We start from the raw sequence: 20,455 nt of genomic DNA, 5'->3' as shown, positions 1-20,455 counted from the left end.
CGTGAAGAAAGCTCTGAGGGTGTGAGATGGTTCCCCGAGGAATAACGTCACGATCCTGCAAATTATTTTATTATCAACGCTGCTTCTTTTCGTTACAAACGCGTGCGTTCGACTACGAAACTCATCGACGAAAGTATAATCTTTATTTTTAACCGAGAACCATTTTAGTCGGGAAACTGCTATCCTATGACTTCTTTTATTTTGATAGTAACAGTTAGGGTCGCTGGTTGCACCAGGTACCAATATTACGGTACTTTTGGCCTCGACGCGTGCATCTACTTTCTTGAAATCATTCGTGAAGAAAGGTCAAAAGGAAAGTAATGCCTCCAACTTGATAATTTTAGCTAAATAAGGATGTTTTGGGAAATAAAATCGGGTTCCTCCGATACCTGTACCCGCACTTAGTATCCTCGACTGGGTCCTCATAGTCCTTTCCGTCTCTCCGTTTCGAAATAGCGGTTAGTACAAGTTTGGTGACAAAATTTATTACATCCCACAATAAACGCTTACGGTATGACTCTCGCGTTGAAATAGAATCATGGTATCGACTAATCAACGTATCGTAGGCACGAGTACCTATGAAATATTCGATATAATCCTAACCCCGTTTAAAGTAAATAAAAAATGTACGTCGTTATCTAAAACTAAATCCGTTTCACGTAGACTAATTATATACTTCCGATTATGCGAAGGGCGTCGTAATCCACAAGTTATTAGCCCTTTTTACAGGGAACGCTAAGTATACTTGGGGGTTGAAAAACGTGTCTACAGTGCCGCGCCCAAGTATACTCGTATGCGTAGCAGGCGTTTGAAAAAGCCTTCAGAAACTTGGGGTTCCCGAGCGTTTTAACGCGTTTAACGTTCAGATAATTAAGGAAAACATTTTCATTCGGGAAAAATAAATCTTCCCGGACGAAGTAGCTGAAAAATTGTAGTAGATCGAGCGTCGATAAAAATTTAGATTTTCAGCAAGAAATATATTATGTTTCTCGTGTTTGCGTCGAGATACGTTTACTGTTTGGTAGCTGGCCTAAGTAAGGCGGTAGTAGAGCTACCTAAGAAACGAAGTTAAGATGGAAACGATGATCCATCGCTATCGGTGCCAGGAACCACCGATGTCGTGTCTAAAAGCTCAGACCCAAGCTCTGCCATGCACAGATTATTACAGGTTTTATTGATTATGCCTCGAAACGATGCTATTTTTGATATCCCGTCACCGAGATCAGGTTGCGATGGCAATCCCCCTAAACTGATTATATACGTTATGAATTTAATTCATGCATACCCCCTTGCTTGCTGTTATTTACTCGGTAGCGTATGTTCTTTATATTATTCGTTTTTTATATGAATTCATCCTCCTTAGCGACCGAATACCTGCGATAAGATATCCTCAGATGCTGCTAGTTTTAATTCCTACTGCTGATACAGCGTAATAATCTTGTTCCTTCCTGAATTGATAATGCTGCACGCGAAATTTATCGACCTCAGGCCCCCTGGTGCTAAAACGTCCAAGTTTGTCGACAAATGCGCGCCATCTAGCGCCGAAGACAATGAACTATTCCACGACAAACTTGGGCGTTCTTGCTTTAAATTTATTAAATAGACTAACGTATATAATCTCGAGTTAATTTATATTGCGCGTAATATAAACTAAGCATATTTTTGTTACGACGTTTGTCATTATACTAGACAAATAAATAAATACTAGACAAATGCTGAAACAAATGAAAATATAACTTACCTATGAAACGTTGATCACGTGAGAAGCTCCGTTCCACTTCAATTGCCGACACTTAAGTCGGCAAAAATGCGGTCACTTACGTGGGCACTGCTGTAAATCTTATAAATTGTCTTGTATCTAAAAAAAGTAAATGATTTTTCAGTACAACATCCAATCTCTCTTGTATTTCATTTCTTGCAACTTATACAACAGTGTTAATTGTAACAACGATAATTCGTACTTCTCAATATTACAATATAAAAAACTCTATTTACATATATACAAAACGACAGAATAATTATTACGCGTTTGTTATATTAAGTCACTCTCTTCTTTGTCCTGTACTATGTATTTTATTTCTATTTATTCCCTTCGATTTTCACGTTTGAAAAACAAGGTTACTCTTCTTTACCCCATTCCTCGGAGACGTACCTAAGCAAATCTGTAAGATTTTCGAATTCGGTTCTGCTCTGAGGAGGATTGTTCTTTGGTATGCGTGGTAGCATAGATCCAACTTTCACTCTGAACTCTTCCATAGTTGTTGCTCCAGAGAACTTCCAAATGCCATAAAAAAGCAATCCACAGCCACTGATCGCCCACACGGAACCCCAAAACAAAGCTCTGGTAGCAAGCATCGCTCCTGATTCTGGGAGACCTTTCCCTCCCATAACTCCCATATCAAAACTCTTTGTATCATGTTTTTTGGCTGATGACAATGCACCACAGAATCCAACCATAGCTGAAACTCCTGCTATGCCACTTAGAAACATTGTAGCTAAAACAGATTGCAAAATCATTGAATTTAATTACGCAGACATAGAGTAACTTAAAAGGAACTTTATCGCTTTGTAAATGATAAAGTTCCATCGACTTGTAACATCTATAATGAATGCTATTTTTATTTAACTATTATAAAACATAGATTATCAATAACTGAATGAAAATGACAATCATTTTATGTGTTAGAAGTCAACATTAATGAGTAAATATTTGCGTGTAATTTTATTATAAAAAATTTGTTTACTAAATTGAAAAGACACTGCCCGCAAGTAATTAATTATAATATATTCGAGATAAAACAGTAATTATATTTTGCAAGAATATGTTTTATGCAAATTTAATTCGTCGAAAAATAATTTACTGAACATTTTCATTCATCTTGAAACTTAAATAGAATGTGTTTTTATAACATGAACCTACCATACAAATTTTCTTTTCGTTTCTTCGCGTCTTTGTCCGGCATAGTGATCAATTTCTATTATAATATACTGTACATATTGTCAAAATATATTACTGCAATAACAACGGCAAATTCTCGACAATTATCGAAGAACTCTGAAAAATACTTGAATAATTTACAAAATCACAATCATACTAATTTTGTAATGGTTTCCATATAAACCATAGACTACATTGATTACTAGTTACTACTGAGTCAGGGACCCTAAAGTAATCCCGCGATACTGGCGCCACTATATCGCAAATAGATTGATTTTCTAGTAATATTTACTAACCCCAATTTTGGGGTATCGAAAGAGAGACTGTATGTCTCAAATATACTCCTAACTTTTCATTTAATCGAAACGTTTTGCCCATCCTGTATATGTAAATACTTATTGGTCGAAAAGTTTTACCTACCCTATATGCTAAGTGGTACCAATATCGGTAATGTTGCTTCGAAGGGTGAGGGTGGGGGGCAAGGACATCAAAATTGGGGTATCAAATCTTAAAGATTTCGACTTTACGCTAATTTAATAAAAAAATCAGATTTCTGGAATTTGTCGGCGAAAAAGCTAAAACTATTTTGCAATGCGAGTCTTCTAATTTAAAAATGATCCAGATTTGTTCGATTTTTTAAAAAACAAAAAAGAATTTTCCAACGCCTATCCAATTAAAGAATATGCGTATGAAAAATACGTGCAATCAATGCTTGTAAATCTAATGTCATTAATTTCGCTACTTCAACTGTTTTAATTGCGATCAAACATTTGAAAATTGAAGATAAATATAGATTAATAGAACACATAGATTTACAAGTAGTAATTGTTGATAATTGTTATCGTAGAAGATCAATAGAGTTGGGTCGTTAAAAAATCGACTAATCGTTGTTTTGAGGGCGTTAGGATTTCTTGTTTCCTGGATACACCATATCTTGTCAATTAGTTTGCACGTGTATATGATGCTTTACGTTACAAATACGTCGTTTATTAACACGTCTAATCTGCAATTAATTGTGAAATTTCTGCTCGGGGTACAGACAAACAGAACAAGTTATTTACAAAATTATTTCGACACGAGAATAAATGATTTCGTTACAATTTTACTTTGATAAATAGAAATAGAAATATATATATTTCATTCGAAACTAACAAATTCTAGAAAAAGATTCATTCCTTGGATCGGTGGACAAGTTCACATCTAAAATCAAGAATATTTTCTTAGTCGAGCGTTGCAGATTATTTCTGATTGGTAATGAATTTATTACTTGCAAAAGTTATTTTTAAATTGCAACGTCCGATCTATACTAAAACAGAGAGGAATAATCATAGAAATATTGAACAATTTTGCAACCTTCATTAGATACATACGCGTACAATTTTATATAGTAGATGCAATATATTTGAATTTATAAATTCATTACTCTATTCTTTATTCCTTGTATAGGTATAGTTTTTATCCTTTGAAAAAATTATATACAACGCAGATTGGCTCAGTAATGAAGAAAATATTTTAAATTTGTATAATTTAATAGTTTTTAAATATTTTATAAATCGTTCTGAATTATGCATCGATCCAATAGTTAAATGACATTTTTATCGTTGAATGCAAATAAACTTTCCCGATAACGTTAATTAATCGTTAAAAACTTTGAAAAGCTATTTTTTTTAGCGGAAAAACATTTACAAAAGAACGAAATTGCTGAAAAAAGTAGTGCAATAGAGATAATAGTAATTTCTATAATAATAATAATAATAATAATTACAGTTGAATTATATTTAAATGCTTCAACACCTCTTAAAACAATAATAACATTCATTCCTACATACGTATATGTACATAAATGTAGACATGTATATACATACACATATACATATATATACATGTACGGTTTTATTACCCTAAGCGTTCCATCCTAATCGACCGATTAAAGAATCATTTAACGAAGTTCGTATTTCTGAACAGAGTTCCACGATTGCTAAACACATTCACTGTAATTAACAATGTCTTTTCTTGTGTTAACGTTTATGTTTCTGTTTCTTTTTTCCGTTCAAATCGACAATATAGTTTCTTTTATCATTATTTCACTTGTGTCTTAAGATGTTGCAAAAATTCGTAATAACTTAAAGCCGACTCGAATCGGTCCTCGACCAATCGCTCGACAAAAAGTGTCCTGAAATGACTGTCGTCTCTGAAAAGAAAAATAGTATTAAACATTACATTTACATTTGTTACTACGTTGTAATAGTATTCATAATTATTTTACGTCTATAATTAAACATTCTATCGTGATAATAATCTGATATTCTAAACAAATTTGTCATTTTTGTATAATAATAAATTGGTTTTAAATTTGGTTTGAATACGTTTACAACTCTCACACGCGTTCACACTTTCACCAACCTATCAATCGTGTCCTCTTAAATTCTTGTATAAAATAATAATATAATGTCTAACAATATGAATTTCACGTACGTTTAAACAATATTTCTGATTGAAATAATTGTACGGTAAAATTGTATGTGAAGATTTAAAACACAACTTACCTAATAATTTGTACAGAAGCGGGGAAAGGTTTTTCTTCTTGCAAACTAAATACAAAATTACGTAGCCTTTCGCTTTCAGCCGTCTCGATCTCTGGTAATTCGTACTGGAAATAAAAAAAAGAAAAGTTCATTGATTCGAAATTCTCTAAATATTATTTAAGTATTGTCAATATTAAAAATTCAGCTACAAAGATGAAAAAAAAACTATATTATATTATTTTTAATATTGTAGCGATACATATTTTTTAAATCCTCGTGCAAGGAATTTTATTTTCAATTTTTAAACAAGACACGACCTTGTTTAAGTAAGACAATTTACCCAATTATGCGTTAAACTAAAAACTTACAAGTTCTTCTGGTATCGAAGCAAAAGCAGTGACCCCGAGAACGTTGCAACAAAATGTAGGATGAATGTTCTTGCAAATCAGAATGAATATTCTGTCCCCAGCGTCCATGAGAAAAGCGCCTTTCGAGTGAATTTTCTCTGCGGAAAGGTGAAGTCTAGGTGGCTGTGGACAAAGTTTCCCGTCGATATCTTTCGAATTTCGATCTTCCAGCGCGTGTACCGGATAAAGGTCCGGATAAATCATCTGGATCAATTGAAACAGTGGCAGCGTTTTTAACTGGCACATCGCGAATACACGATCATCGAGTCTTGTACTCGTTCCTGACCTAAAAGCGACCTGAAACGAACGTTATTACTCTGTAAAATGGTAATTTTATTTCGTGCAAGGAAATAAAATAAAGCGGAAACAATTTTAATCCTCGTTCTGGTTACGATCTTAATTTTTGTCTACAATCGATACTTACGGATTTGAGTAAGGAAATAATATACAGTGGCAGCAATTTTAAGCTTCCTGGAACCATAAGTCCACTGGAGGTCACCGACTGTGACAATTTGTAGGCTGATAAGACGTCTATGGCCACGTTTATTAGGGCATCCCTTGCGTCAGACAAGGAGGACTGCTGGGACCTATCCACAGCTGCGAATGCATTAATAACAGAAATTAATTAACATTTATTATTTCTATTCATATTTTTTCTGTTATTTATGGGATATTTTTCATTACAAAATAGATTGATCTTACCCATTTTGGAAAGTAAACCTATTATACATTGCTGGTCGACGCAATGAAGAATGTTCGACAAATGTGATTCCACTGGTAAGCACAATGTGTGTACCCTAATCCTTCTTTCCCCTAGAACATAATTTTCTGTTCTCATTTCTATTAACTTAATTCAATTTATACAAATAGTAACTTGGTTTTCTTTCATTGGCTCTGAACACGATTTTTAAACCAAATGTTCAAGTTTGAATCAAGAAAAGAAACGCTATAGTAATGGTTTATGGTTTCAACTACCTTTACTCGAAGTGTAAAGCAAAGCAGCCTGGAAACAGACGTTCTGAACATCCGAAAGGTTCTCTTCGATGGAAATTTGCATCCCAAATCCAGCGTCTGGGTTGACGTTTGGCAGACTAAGAAGATCGGTCGACCTGACGAAGAAATTCCCATGAAAAGTATGGATGCTCAAGCCGCGCGTACATCGTATTCTCATTACTGCCTCGAAACCGATCTTTCTGGTCAGATAACGTCTAAGTATTTTGTCCAGAATCTCTGCATTCTGTTGTTTCGAGCCACGGAACAGAGGAAGATGGTATATACAGCCTCCAGAGAATTTACACATACCCGCTGCAAAAGAAAATTTCTTTTTGCACTTTCCCGTTTGTCACACTTTATATAATTATTATTTCCTTACAGTGCAGAGCATTGCAGCTACTTTTAAGTAGGATGAACAATAATTTTCACGTAAAATTTGAAATTTGAAAATTAATTATACGTGTAAAATATTATAAATGACAAGAAATATCGGAAATACTTACAGAGAGTGGCTAAATCACAGTATTGACTATTTAAGAGAAATAAGTCAACCGCAATTTGTTGTCCGCTGCAATCTAACGCCAATCTCTTATAAAAGTCCGTGACTGGATTTAAGTGTGCTACATCTTTGCTAGCCCTGCTGTTTGGATCTTCCCTTGGTTGCAAAAGCCCGGGGCCAATATTTGGCAAACAGGTTTGGAAAACGGTCACCCGTCCACCGGTTGGCAACTAAAATTAATACGGAGTAGTATGCTTCCACAGAAAAACTCTTTCCAACAAATTGGAATTTATTTCTGCTTTTAATCGAGCGATAAAATTGTTCAGAAGTATTGAAAGTAACATTGAAAGGCATATATCAGAATGCATTATGTAGTAGAATAGTAGAATGAATTAAATATATAATTTGTAATATTTCTTCTTAATGCTCACCATAAGTTTGTATGCAGCTTGCAGCGCTGCGCCCAAAGCACTGTTCGTATCATAAGTTCCTTGAAATTTGGTCGGTAATTGGGCCAGTAAATCTCTCAGTAATTCTTCGCGTTCCTTCAAATTGACTATTAGGTTCTCCGGACATGGAAGAAAGACGTCTGTGCAAATATTATAAATTTTTGCGTACTAATCAGAATTGTATAAATTGATTACAAGGTTTGATTTTCTCAATAAAATATAGGTTTCAAATTTCAGATTGGATAATTCATTTCTCCATTCAGACGCGGAATAATTAAACAAATAAACCGAATTTGTTATAAGATTGTGAATACATAATTTATTACTAAATGTTCAAGGGTATTACGTTACCGTCTATATCTAGCATAACCATTTCCTGGGGTTGCGATACGTTGTCAGGTATGCTAAAGAAGTGTATCGCGGAGTCTACCGCCAGGAATCCAATTTGCGTTCTACCGTCACCAGGTAGCCTCGACAACTCCTCTGAAATTACGTTGCACACTATGCTCAAGTAACCGCTTTCCACTGCAAGTCTCGAAACGTCCAAAACAAATAGATACACGGCTGGCTGTGGTGGTCGTAGCTTGAACATATTAGTTTCATTATTCGTTTACTTAACGCTTCCCATTTTAACAAACCTCAGAATCTATTTTTTCTACCTATATTATCGACTATATTAATCTACAGGGTGAAGCACAAATTAGTCCCCACGATATTTCAGCCCCTTAACCGACAAGAAATAGCAATTGCTTAAATTTAAAAACAAATTAATTTTCAATACAAAATTAAGGTCACTGTTATACTTTTAAATGAAATTAGGAATTTTTTAATCGAAGCTTCAATTTTTGAAATAACTTTATACTTCGAAATAAATATATCTCACCATATATTCGCTAGGTGCAATAAACTCGATCGTGCTAGTTTTCACTTCCGGTCGTCTCGATGGATCCCCATAAGACTTAGTCACAGGATCGAACTGAAAATCTTCCGGCACTGCGAACATAATTTGTGCAAAACCTTACGTCTAACGCCTAAGAAATTCACTCTATTTCTGGACAAGCAGAGCAAATGCCAAAGAAATATTCATTTTTACTAAAACGTTTCAATTATGTCGGTGGTACTTACGTTCGTTTATTCTGTAACAGAGATTGCATTTCCATCTTTTCGAGTCGTTGAAATATACAAATGGATTGATGTACGTTCTACAAGAACGACATCGCACTATTGTGCTACATTGTATTACTGGTAACTGCTAAAAGTACATTGTTCAATTACTTGAAATGTTCAAATGAATACAGATTCCTAAAGCATGAACTATTCTTTTTAATAAAACGCATTAAAAGAGTATTGCCGTCTAAAATTAAAAAAAAAATTGAACTCTTTTATATTCATGTTTTGATTACAATATACCCCTAATTCGATTAACATTTGATTAAATTGCATCGGAGTTGATGTTTATTTGATATTTGACAAGAAATGTACGTACGTTCAAGTCTTTGAAGGGATGTATTAAAACTCCTAGGGGCAACCTAGATTTTTGTAGCAGAGAATTCGACTCTGGGATCTTCGTTAGCGTGCAGCGAAAGATGCTGAAAGAATCAACGAAACAATAGTTATAGAATGATGTTTCTCCAGTATGTACGTCCTAATTGTTATTTATTAATTAGAATGCTTACTCTGGGCTGCAATTAACACTGTCTAGAAATTCTTTGTGAAGTTTGATTTTCGGCGGTTCAACTTTTTCCGAAGGTAAAATATTTCTATATTGCAAGAGATCGACAGTCTCCATTCCCTAAAAATAGAATAGTATTACTCCAATAACAATGGAAACTCAAAACTCTTTATCATCCTAAATCAACCTAGACTATTTTGTAATAACAACGAAGAAACGTCGGACAATAAATAAAACGGATAAAGAATATCTCGTTCATGTTTTCCAACCTTTTAAAGAATACAGACTATTAGGAAGTATGCTTTCATTTACCCATAGTTTGTTGTACCCAGCTTGCGTGACGGACATCATGTTCATTTGGCTGTTCAACTGATTCATTTGATCTGGATATGATTCCGGGTAATGTTTATTCATTGAATCTTGTGGTATGTTCATTGGGTTTGGTGGCTGATTTTGATACTAAAAGACAACAAGATACTTTGAGGAACATAGTAACAAATATATAAACATCTTCAATAAAAATACTGCAATAAACAATTTCGTACAAACGCTTAAAAGGAAGCTATTGTTTATAATTTTTCAAAGTAAATTAAAAACACATAAAACTTAGGAACTAAATTATATATTCGTGGGTTTATCATAAATTTATTAGTAGCTAAATACTTTTATAAATTATTATAAAATACAAACCATTCGCTGTCCAGAGTATCCTGTGGCTGTAGTGGGTGCCTTCGGTGGGATTTGTCCACCAACTGCTGCATAAGGCATTGCATTTGGTGCAGTGGCAGCATGTTGTATACCATGTGCATTTTTGGCGTACATTCTTTGCCCTCCAAAGTTTGGTTGGCTAATAGTTTGTCCTCTAGGCTGTTGCGCAAGATTGGGGAACACATTTTGTTCTTGTACAAATGGCTGGGAGCCTTGCACTGTATCCTGATTTTCAACTTTATAAGATTTCGATTCCAATGGTAAGTTCTGCATAAATCCGATCACTGGTTTCGTCGAATCTATTTGCGAATTTATTAACTCATCTCTTGGAGGCGGTTGACTTTGGGTTGCTTGGTATTGATTCTGGACATTATACATTGACGGATATTGCTGGATTTGGGGTAACCTTACTGGCGGTGGCATTACAGGATTCATTGTGCTCTGTTGGCCATTGATTGGAGGCACTGGTGGACGTTGCAAAGGTGGTCTGTATTGGTTGTAAAGATATGGAGTCGGAGATGGATCTCTCGACGTTTCCCTGGATGGATCGCGCGATGACTGCGAGGACGGGGTGCCTGGAAACAAGACACACTAAAATTTAACTTTCAACTTCTACTTACAGTTAAACCATTACCTATGAGCAACAATTTTTTAATACAACATTAATATATTGTATACATATTTTCATCGCTAGAAACATTTCAAACATCATACTTCCATTATGGTTTAAGATACTGTTCAGATTCAAAGTAAAAATGTTGTGTTGTGTGCAATGTTGCAATCGACCAAAAACATTAATAGAAGTTGAAAAACAAATACAGAAATTATTCTGTTAGGAATTGGAACTATTTGTACTTTTCCAAACTTTAAATTAGCATTTCTTTGCATTTAAAATAAAAATGGATGCTGGACAATACCTCGAGAATACGATTAATAATACAATTTTTGTACTAGTATATACTTGCCAGTAAAATTATAATTTGTTGGTTGCATGCCATTATGGTGTACCACGTTTGATTGACCATTCACCATCTGGGAAGGACCACTTTTCAAGTTACTTTCATTGCTGTACGAATGGTATTGATACTTTATTGGTTGAGACATATTGCAGACTTCCAAACGTCACTACAAAAATTCAAGCATGCAAAGATATTAAAGTCACAAAAGTAAAAATAATGAAAATAGCTAAAATAACTGAAAGCACTACATTTATTTAAAATACAAGTTATTATATTTTAAATAAATGTAGAATGCACATAAAATTGTATCATTTATTAAAACTAAAGCAGCTTTAAATTTTTAAATAACAGAAAAAAGAATATTATTTTCACTTATATATTTCTTTTAAGCATTCATTTATAAATACTAGATTTGCTTACAAAGAAATGAAGAACCATATTTTATTGTCTCTGATGACTTCTTGCATACAACAATGTATCACTTGCAAAATTAGTTAATACTAGTTAATAATATGGGAATTAATATAATACTCAATAAAATATTTATGTCAAATAACATATATAATGAATAAAACATTCTTTTTTAGCTTCTTACTTAAATTAAACATGATATAATAGAGGTCATTGGTAAAAACCTAACAGTTATATCGCTAACAAGTGTTTCAATATTTGCATATACTGTTCAATCTGTTTAAATGTAACGAACCTTGAACGATGCTACATTTTCATAAAAATGTCAAAATAATAATACTAAATAATCTATTCATCTAAAATTCAAAACTGAATGTGAATTTGTGATATTTGAAAGCTGGATTTGCTTAAATATATTGAATCTCGAAAAATGTTCAAAGTATGTCAAATAAATTTTGGACAAACAACGCATAAAATAGACGGGAACAATATCGTTTTGTTCAAATAAACTTGAATAAGGAAAACAATAAGACGATAGTAATAAAAAAAAAAACAAGATAAAACCAGTAAATATAATCAAATAAAATGATCACGAAGGCAAACCAGTTTGTATAAATGCATAATTGGTCGTCAGGTTGAAATTTTTTAAACAAAAAGAAAACAAAATTTGTGACTCAGGTATTTAACATTGGAGAAATGGAAAGGATATAAGAGTTTTCGAAGGATTAAAACGAAGGGAAAAGATCGAAAGGTTAAAACGTCACGTCGAAATCGAGGTGCTACGAAGTCAAACATTTCAACTAGGTCTCGTCTTTGGTAAAATGACATTCTCACCTTTTGGACGAGGTTATCAGGGCAAGAATAAAGCAAATTTTAGACCTCACTGCACCAGGCGACGTACATTGCACTTTTTACGGTCTAATTCGCTGTTAATTGTCGGAGAAACGTAACTCGTCAACGCGACACACAACATTACGTGGCAGCCCAGTTGATTGGGGCGCCATTTTCGTTCCGTGGATTAACAGCGAACCACGCACTTCAAATCATTAATTCCATTTCGCCTCAAATTCTATGAATGATCTTCTAAATTTTTACTCTTAAAATACTCAAAGTATTAAAATTATGTCAGGATATCTATTTAACCCTTCCAATCACATCTCGAAAACTTTGGTTTATTAGTGTTACAATAAAAAAATAAGAAAATAATATTCAACGATATTGTCAGTAATTTTCAAGCAATATTTAATTTAACAGTAATTTCCTCATAATTTTACTTAAAACTAATTTTAGAACTACGTTCTAATCATGACCTTTTAAAAGAACGTTTTGAAAACAATGAAGCAAATAAATACTTCAATTATCAGAAGTGGTCATCTATTTATTTAAATATCAATCTTATAATTGGTCGCGTAAATAATATAGTTTGGTCGATTTCGTAAAAGTATATATATTTTTAGATGTTCACAAATTTCTAGAATCGCCCTCCCACCCCGCCCATTAATCAATCGACTAATATTTATCTTAAGTAGCAATAGATCAATAGACACATATATAAATTACATTTATCTTAATTCAACGAATCAATTGTTTAACCGAGATCTTTTTGTACTGAAAACAAATAACAAAATTCCAATTTCAAACAGTCTTCATATATCATCACTGAATGCATGAAATTAAATATTCTATTTTTGTATAATTGTACACATTGAACGTCTGTTTCGAAAAATACTGTTTCGAATATGAAATAGTTTTCATATTCTAGCATAAAAGTTCATTTTCTTCTAGAAAAGAATCTTATATTTTGTTGAAATTCCACTCTTCGTAAAAGACTTCTAAAACTTTCAACTTTTTCGCAATGTTTAATTAAGTTTGTCACAAATTTCTTCCAGTCTGTTCCGTAGAGTCGAGTTTTCTTCATCTTGAACCAGATTTCGACACAATTCTCTCAAGTTACTTTTCCCTAGCTGTTCTCTTAATACATCTGAAAAATACAATTTTCAAATAATCAGTTTCTTTTGTCAGTATTATAGAAACCGAATTTTCACAAAAGGACTAAAGAAACTAAACATAGTTTGAATACCTGAATTAGTAATATTATCCAAAAGAAATACGAAGTTTTGCAGAATTGATGTATCTAGATTATTCGTAGTATCGAACAATCTGCAAAGTTGTTCTCCTATTTCAGCTTCAAAAAGAAACTTTTCACATTCAGGCAAACAACTCGTCGTCAATACTATCAAACTAATTAGAGCTTCGTTCCGCATTACAATGTGATATGCTGTTAACATTTTGACTAAGCATCTTGTTGCTCCATATTTTATTACCGAAAGCGAGATTTCCTTATTCCTAATTTAAAATACACGAAAACAATTAACAAATTCTCTTAGCTAATTACGCTTGCACAAACAATCGCTATAAAAAAAAATAAATAAATATATAAATAAAATAAAACAATTCAGTAACATTTAACTGCGAATTTATGAAATGTAAGGAATATTATAAAGAAGTATCAAAGAATCTTTTATAGACGCCGAGTCGAGTGTATGTTCAAGGAATAATAATTGAAATATTTATTGAAATCATTTCACCTGCTATTATTAATGATCCAAACAAGTAGGCGAGGTGCGTCGCCCATAGGGAGTCCAGGAAGTACACACCACTCAATTAATCTTTTCATGAAATTGCTTTTCTTTCCCAACTGTATGGCAGCTTCACCTGCATTAATAACTTATCAATTTAAATTTAAAAGACAATTTCTATCTAATAATTAACTCCAACGGAAAATAAATATATTCTCAAAAAGAAACAAGACATCTTGAATATAATTTTTCCTGAATAACTAACTTGGAAATTTGTTACATTTGTGGGAAAACAAATTTTATCATTCAATAATACTATTTTGATCAATTTGATGCGCATAAGAACTTCAAACATATTAAAATACTTAATTGAAGAAAAGAAAAAAAAAGAAATGTAAAGGAAACTATGTTTGAAGAAATATTTGAAAAAAATTGATTGCAACGAATATTTCTAAAATGAAACCTCACGTTGACCATCGATAACGATCCTTAATGTGGCCCATAGTTCCCAGAGCACTATGGGCGATTTGATGTCCAGTATGGGGCACAAAACATCTAGCAATCCATCTTCCAATATTATAGGTTTGTTTTCAGCAGGGATAACAAGATTCCTCAAGGCACCGAGCAAAGCATATTGGAATGTTTCATGAGTTTTCGTCGTGTTATTGTTTTTTAGTAAATTGAGGAGACTACGGTGAACGCCTTGAGCAACCATAAGCTTACAATGAACATCAGTGCGTGCAAAATTGCCCATTGCGTACACTGCTGTGAATTGCAAATATTGGTTCATGCTTTCAAGCCACTGAACTAATTTCTTGTACACAATACCATTGTTGTTGTCATAGACATAGTTCATGCTCTCATCTGGAAGAATCAGATTACAAATTGATGTCGTCCTAGCTTTCGAAATAATCGCGAAAGAGTCGCGAATATAAGAAATAAACGCGTATTGGCCTATTAACTTTTCAACAAATAGTTTTTTTTCAATTTAACAATCCACATCGACTATTATTATTCAAAGCTATAAAAAATATGGATGTAAACTTTTTTTTTTACAAATTAAACTATATCTACTTGTAGAACAGACGAAATGAATAACATCTGAAATAAATAATGTAAGAAATTTAACTGCAAAAGTCTAAGGCATTGGGGTCAGTGATTATTAAAATTATATAAAGATAAATAGTTTCTTTTAAAAATACTTCCTAGAGATAATTATATTGTCAATTAATTAAGAATATTTTTAATATACCTCCAGTCAGTATAAGGACAATCAGACTGCAAGCAAGCTTCCATGATATCTTTTCATATGTGAAGCTTGGACAGTACTCCATTAAAAGCTTCAGCAACAATTCACAGGCACCCGCTTTCGCAAGTAGCAATTTCGAATTCTCTAAAATTTAAACATCTCTATTAACCTTGGTGCAAAGTAATTTGAATTGATATAGAAATAGTAGAAGAGTTTGTATAATATATTGTTGATAGAAAGAAAGATTGATCCTGGAAAGAATTTTTCAATGTTTAAGAATAAAGATTGGAAAACGAAAGATTAGATTTCTAATTTGTGGATTGTCAAGATACCATATTCTGCTTGACCGTGAAGAAATTCCAAGCACATTTCGTTGAGTTCCACCGACGGATCGCTGTCTAAAATATCGAGCAATATTTTCGTGAGCCTTTCGTCTAGAAATTCTAACTTAACATCATTCAGTATTGCTAATATGTAAAGCGAACGCAACGCAGCCTCTCTGCCTGCAGTTCCATCGATCTCCAAAATGCTGCAGATATTAGGTATGGTTTTTTCTTGTTGCAATGCCTAAGAAAGTTTTCCTACAGATTAACATAGTAATTACCACGAATACACTAGTATGTTACGTTTCGAGAATTAATGATATTTGCATCAATGTATTAGTATATGTTCATTACTTTCGTACTCTATGGATTACAATTATTGGAATGAAGATAAATACAATGTATATGTATTTGGAAAAATATGTGACATACTAGAATAGTTCCAATATACAGGGTGTTTGGCTACCCCTGGGAAAAAATTTTAATAGGAGATTCTAGAGACCAAAATAAGACGAAAATCAAGAATACCAATTTGTTGTTCGATGCTTCGTTAAGAAGTTATTAACGTTTAAAGTTCCGTCTGTAGAACGGCAATCTGCGAACAGCTGCGTGCACGCGATAGTGGTTCTCACTCACAAAACTACAATGCTGTCGATACGTCGGTAAGTAGAGTTTCTCATGGTAAGTGAGAACCACTATTGCGCGCGCGCAGCTGTTTGCAAATCACCGTTCTACAGGCGGAACTTTAAACGTTAATAACTTTTTAACGAAGCCTCGATCAACAAATTGGTATTCTTGATTTCTGTCTTATTTTGGTCTCCAAAATCTCCTGTTAAAATTTCTCCCAAGGGTGGCTGAACACCCTGTATAAATGATTTGAAATGCATAATAATACATTAATGTTGTGTAAAGTGCTTTTTGCAACGACATACTGACACATATGTGATAATCCGAACGATAGTCAACACGATAGAGTGAATGTACCATGCAAGAACATGACGCACCTCTTTCTGAAGAGATGATCGGTCAATAAGGAAATTTCGTAAAAGTCCTGCAGCAGCGTTACGAAGGGATGGTGCACCTTCTACATTCTTCAGCATTACGCTTTTTTCCAACACTGCCAGAATCGAAATCAATCCATTATTGTCTTCGACAAATTTCTTACCATCCTCTATAATAATTTTAATAAAACGAAATTTATTAACGCAATGTAATTTAAATTATCGATCTAAAACGAAGCGATTAATCTGAACAAAATTCTATTTCACCGAGGTTTATTTTTAAATTATTACGATTTCGAAAAACGAAAGTTTTATTCGATATACTTCTATCAAGGTTTTTTTTTCATAACTATTTCGACCAAAAGATGTCTTTTTATATTTTTGCATTTGTATACAAATAATTGTGGAAATAATCGTTAAAAAAAGTCGATCAGGAAATAATGATTAAACTTGGAAAATAATTACAAATTAAAATTTTAAAAGGTGTTTTTGGTAGAATTGGTGTTAATATTGCGATAATAGCAATTCTAGATTATTAAAAGATTGTAAAACTTAAAGAGAGATAAACTTAAGAGAGCATTGTTAATGTTAAAGTTTTTAACTGAAAATTACCATTGGGCACGTAATACCTATAACAGCAAATTTGTGCAATAAAAAAATCCGAGATAAAATTGATATTGCTATTTTAAATAATATTGTGTAATAATGGTCATTTTAATGCTAGCTACATACATGAACAAAACTTGGTTCATTAGGGATTAAAGCTCCCTACCATTCTTGTAACAAATATTCCCCAAAGCTCTGGAAGTTTGCGTCAATACGTCGATCCGATCATCTTTTAATAGATCTATAAGAGCATTGACCAGGTCCGTATTAGTACACTTTTCCCTTCCTTTTCTGCTTTTGGCAATTTCGGCAATCGCCATAGCAGTTTTCGCAATTATATCTTTAGATTCGTGATGCAATAAAGTAAGAAATACATCGTCTACCATGAACTCTGTAGCTTCTAAAATAAAAATACAAACTTTACAGTCTGCCTTAAGGAAATACAAAAGTTTGCAACTTTTATTACCCAACAGCCAACATAGAAAAATAATTTCTTCTTTCCCTATGTAGTTTCACGAAAATTAAAATTCAATTGTTGAATTCTGTAAAAATTTACTGAAAAAACCAATAACATAAGTATTTTGGTATATTTTTCAAACTTCAAATTAACCCTTTGCGGGCAAGACGCGCCTCTTTTTTTTCTTGAACCATCCCATCGTCAACGAAATATTAGTAAATTCTGTACATCGATTACCGGTTGTAATTTCATTAACAAGTTATTAGACTTTAGAAAGATTACCGAATACGATAGTGCATTTAAGTATCCGGCCGCGGTCAATTAAGTGGGCATGTTTACTTCTCAGAATTCAACGGAGATAAGGAAAAAGGATAAGTGCCGAGCGGGATAAAATAGCTGGCCATTTATATGTATACAATGTATCGATAACGACCGGCGTCAAGTTACGCTCGACACGCTCGATGTTCGAAGCCGCTTGACTTTTTTATTTGTTGACCAATATTGTTTTAAAGAGAGATTTTTCTTCTGTACGATAAACGTAGTCAAAAAATAAATCTACATTTCAGACAATGAAATGTCTTTCCAAATAAATTGACCGATGTTATCAATTGTTTTCACGGAATGAATATACAGGTTCATCGGCTACAGCGATTTATTTATGTGAGACACATACTTATGTATATGAGTCTTTCATCTTTATCAGTTATTTTTGTTGAACGCGTGTACGAGTTCATTGACCAGATCGATGGTTTATGCAAAACACATATATGCGGCGGTAGTCCGCAAAGGGTTAAACACTTCATATTGGTAATAAAATAAATGTATGATTATAATGAAATTTGTAGATTTTAACAATGGGCAAAGGAACATTCCTAGCAAACTAATAAAGTCTAATTCGGTACATTATTAATGTGCGTTTCATTGTTTGCGGAAATTCGTTATTTTTGTTTAAACTTGTCGTAAAGTTGCAGTAAAAACTGAAGGTTGACTTCCTGGCATTTATAATTTACAACGTGAACACAGTAACGACAGTCGCTTGTTTTTACCTGTGAACCTGTCAAAATATACTTAACCTTACTTTTTTGTCGCACCTTTTCGGCAAGTTTAAACAAAAATCCGCAAATAATGAAATGCATATTAATTATCATTTGTTTTGTCCGTCACAATGAAATTACATAGAAAGGTGTTGGAAAAAGAAATATATAACTAAACGTTGAAAATTGATGAATACCTCCAACAGAAGTTTTGCTATCATTGGCAATGGAGTCTAAAATTTGGACGATATCTTCGTTCTCTTTCTCTGATTTTATAACAAACCTTAAGTCATCGACTAACTTAGCAATGTTATGTTCTAATTCACCTAAAACAAGAAATTAATATCGTTTCGATTACATTTGTGAATCGTTTCTGTTTCATGCAAACAGTTCGTTCAAATCTCGTAACGTCGTTAAATGTTTTAACTTGAAATATTTTCACCACGAATTGACAATTAGAATTAATATAAAAGGTATTTAAAAAATTGTTCACCGTCGTACCTTCCATAATTGCCTTTTTATCTTTGTTTCAAACGTGTTGGACGAATTCGATTCCTTTTCAAAGTTAATTACAACAAAGTTCGTTTAACACTGAACAACATCTTTGAAGAACCTACCATAAATCAGTGAAACCTTAGATAAGGAATAATGACAGTTACATTGCAACGCTAGCACAGAGTTACATACAGAGGCGACACTTCTGACGGAACCTTTGATGTTCGATATACCAATTTCGTACCCCTTAGAACCAATGTTGCCGACATTAGTACTCCACAGACGTACAGGGTAGGCAAAACTTTTCGACCAACGTGTATTCTTTACGTATAATTAGCGTCGTTAATAAATCAAACACTAAGTATAATCTCTTTTATTATCTATTTTAATCTAGGTTTCTATTGTATACTATGGCAACGACGCTGAGCATGCGCATTAGAAAGAGCACGTGGACACTTACAACTCTCATTGGTTGAGACACTAGTACCATCATATCGCAATAGGTTTGATTTTTTGGTAACATTTTAGTACCAAAATTTATCTAACATAATAATTCAAATTTATATACATACATATATATATTTATATAAAATTGCATATAAATTTAAATTCTTATCTTAAATAAATGTGAACAAATTGATAAAATTGATAGACAATGTAGAATGAAAAATAGTATCGCGCCTGCTCTTCTTTGTTTCGTTACCATGGTATTACAACGCTATGCGTTGCGCGCCCAATACGAACAACGAACGACCGACTCCCGCGAAAATGTATCGTTTTATATTTAATGAGCAAAATGATTAACAGAAGCGGGAATGCGTGACTGTTGATTTCTTTCAACGGCGACGTGTAAAATGGTCCACACGTGAATATCAGTGGACGTGTTTACCATAGGTTAAGTGACGCAGTACACAGCATATTTTAAATCCGTTTTTGTATATTATTGTATTTTATACATGTATTATGTATCTATGGCAATAGATTCGCGACTAGAGCTTGAATTTTTAATAAATAAACAAACATGTTACGGAGGAGAGGGAGTTGGGTTTTTCGTGTCGTATTCCCCTTAAATCATCTCAAACGCATCACGCATCAACGTATTAATAGACCTTTGTGTATTTGAAGCACAACGTGTCTAGTAACTCAGGAA

General features: G+C 33.2%; 3 protein-coding genes across 10 annotated transcripts; all 3 read right to left on the bottom strand.

The window, feature by feature from the left end:
- Nucleotides 1-1,901: 1,901 nt before the first annotated feature.
- On the bottom strand, nt 1,902-3,110 carry LOC122399423 (transmembrane protein 242). Its single transcript, XM_043400099.1, has 2 exons — nt 2,921-3,110; nt 1,902-2,495 (listed from the first exon to the last, which is right to left on the bottom strand). Exons 1-2 carry the CDS (start codon nt 2,961-2,963, stop codon nt 2,119-2,121), a joined length of 420 nt encoding a protein of 139 aa, XP_043256034.1. The 5' UTR covers nt 2,964-3,110; the 3' UTR covers nt 1,902-2,118.
- A 1,719-nt stretch (nt 3,111-4,829) lies between these two features.
- LOC122399281 (protein transport protein Sec24B) lies at nt 4,830-12,549 on the bottom strand. 2 transcript variants are annotated; one of them, XM_043399851.1, is made up of 17 exons: nt 12,396-12,549; nt 11,157-11,316; nt 10,174-10,766; nt 9,796-9,942; nt 9,488-9,603; nt 9,298-9,400; nt 8,937-9,063; nt 8,695-8,804; nt 8,163-8,394; nt 7,794-7,951; nt 7,367-7,592; nt 6,846-7,175; nt 6,573-6,683; nt 6,295-6,467; nt 5,832-6,167; nt 5,485-5,588; nt 4,830-5,129 (listed from the first exon to the last, which is right to left on the bottom strand). In XM_043399851.1, exons 2-17 carry the CDS (start codon nt 11,293-11,295, stop codon nt 5,018-5,020), a joined length of 3,117 nt encoding a protein of 1,038 aa, XP_043255786.1. In that variant the 5' UTR covers nt 11,296-11,316; nt 12,396-12,549; the 3' UTR covers nt 4,830-5,017. The 2 variants fall into 2 exon arrangements, with proteins under 2 accessions (XP_043255786.1, XP_043255787.1); XM_043399852.1 differs by having other exon boundaries at nt 8,937-9,060.
- Nucleotides 12,550-12,973: 424 nt separating this feature from the next.
- Nucleotides 12,974-19,630, bottom strand: LOC122399312 (rap1 GTPase-GDP dissociation stimulator 1-B). 7 transcript variants are annotated; one of them, XM_043399908.1, is made up of 11 exons: nt 19,498-19,630; nt 19,312-19,423; nt 19,008-19,136; nt 17,486-17,719; nt 16,717-16,883; nt 15,722-15,956; nt 15,393-15,533; nt 14,609-15,004; nt 14,150-14,276; nt 13,642-13,907; nt 12,974-13,542 (listed from the first exon to the last, which is right to left on the bottom strand). In XM_043399908.1, the coding sequence occupies exons 2-11, from the start codon at nt 19,316-19,318 to the stop codon at nt 13,421-13,423; spliced, it is 1,824 nt and encodes a 607-aa protein (XP_043255843.1). In that variant the 5' UTR covers nt 19,319-19,423; nt 19,498-19,630; the 3' UTR covers nt 12,974-13,420. The 7 variants fall into 7 exon arrangements, with proteins under 7 accessions (XP_043255843.1, XP_043255845.1, XP_043255848.1 ...); XM_043399910.1 differs by having other exon boundaries at nt 16,717-16,829; XM_043399913.1 differs by having other exon boundaries at nt 17,486-17,560.
- Between the last annotated feature and the right edge of the window lie 825 nt (nt 19,631-20,455).

Source organism: Colletes gigas, unplaced genomic scaffold (genome assembly GCF_013123115.1).
Source record: "Colletes gigas isolate AHSC1104 unplaced genomic scaffold, ASM1312311v1 Colletes_gigas_Sc00013, whole genome shotgun sequence".
NCBI lineage: Eukaryota > Metazoa > Arthropoda > Insecta > Hymenoptera > Colletidae > Colletes > Colletes gigas.
Note: the sequence above shows the minus strand (reverse complement) of the source record. Positions and strands in the feature narration are given on the sequence as shown.

Excerpts from the sequence above, each read along its gene's own strand:
- LOC122399281 (XM_043399851.1), bottom strand. The coding sequence starts at position 11,295 with ATGTCTCAACCAATAAAGTATCAATACCATTCGTACAGCAATGAAAGT. Across the intron at positions 9,064-9,297 it reads ATCCCTTCAAAGACTTGAAC|CAGTTACCAGTAATACAATG; the intron begins GTACGTACATTT and ends ATGTACTTTTAG. Across the intron at positions 5,130-5,484 it reads GCTTCTGTACAAATTATTAG|AGACGACAGTCATTTCAGGA; the intron begins GTAAGTTGTGTT and ends TTTTCTTTTCAG.
- LOC122399423 (XM_043400099.1), bottom strand. The coding sequence starts at position 2,963 with ATGCCGGACAAAGACGCGAAGAAACGAAAAGAAAATTTGTATG. Across the intron at positions 2,496-2,920 it reads ACGAAAAGAAAATTTGTATG|CTACAATGTTTCTAAGTGGC; the intron begins GTAGGTTCATGT and ends AATCTGTTTTAG.
- LOC122399312 (XM_043399909.1), bottom strand. Across the intron at positions 15,005-15,392 it reads TGTCCTTATACTGACTGGAG|ATGAGAGCATGAACTATGTC; the intron begins GTATATTAAAAA and ends TGATTCTTCCAG. Across the intron at positions 14,277-14,608 it reads GATCGTTATCGATGGTCAAC|GTGAAGCTGCCATACAGTTG; the intron begins GTGAGGTTTCAT and ends TTATTAATGCAG.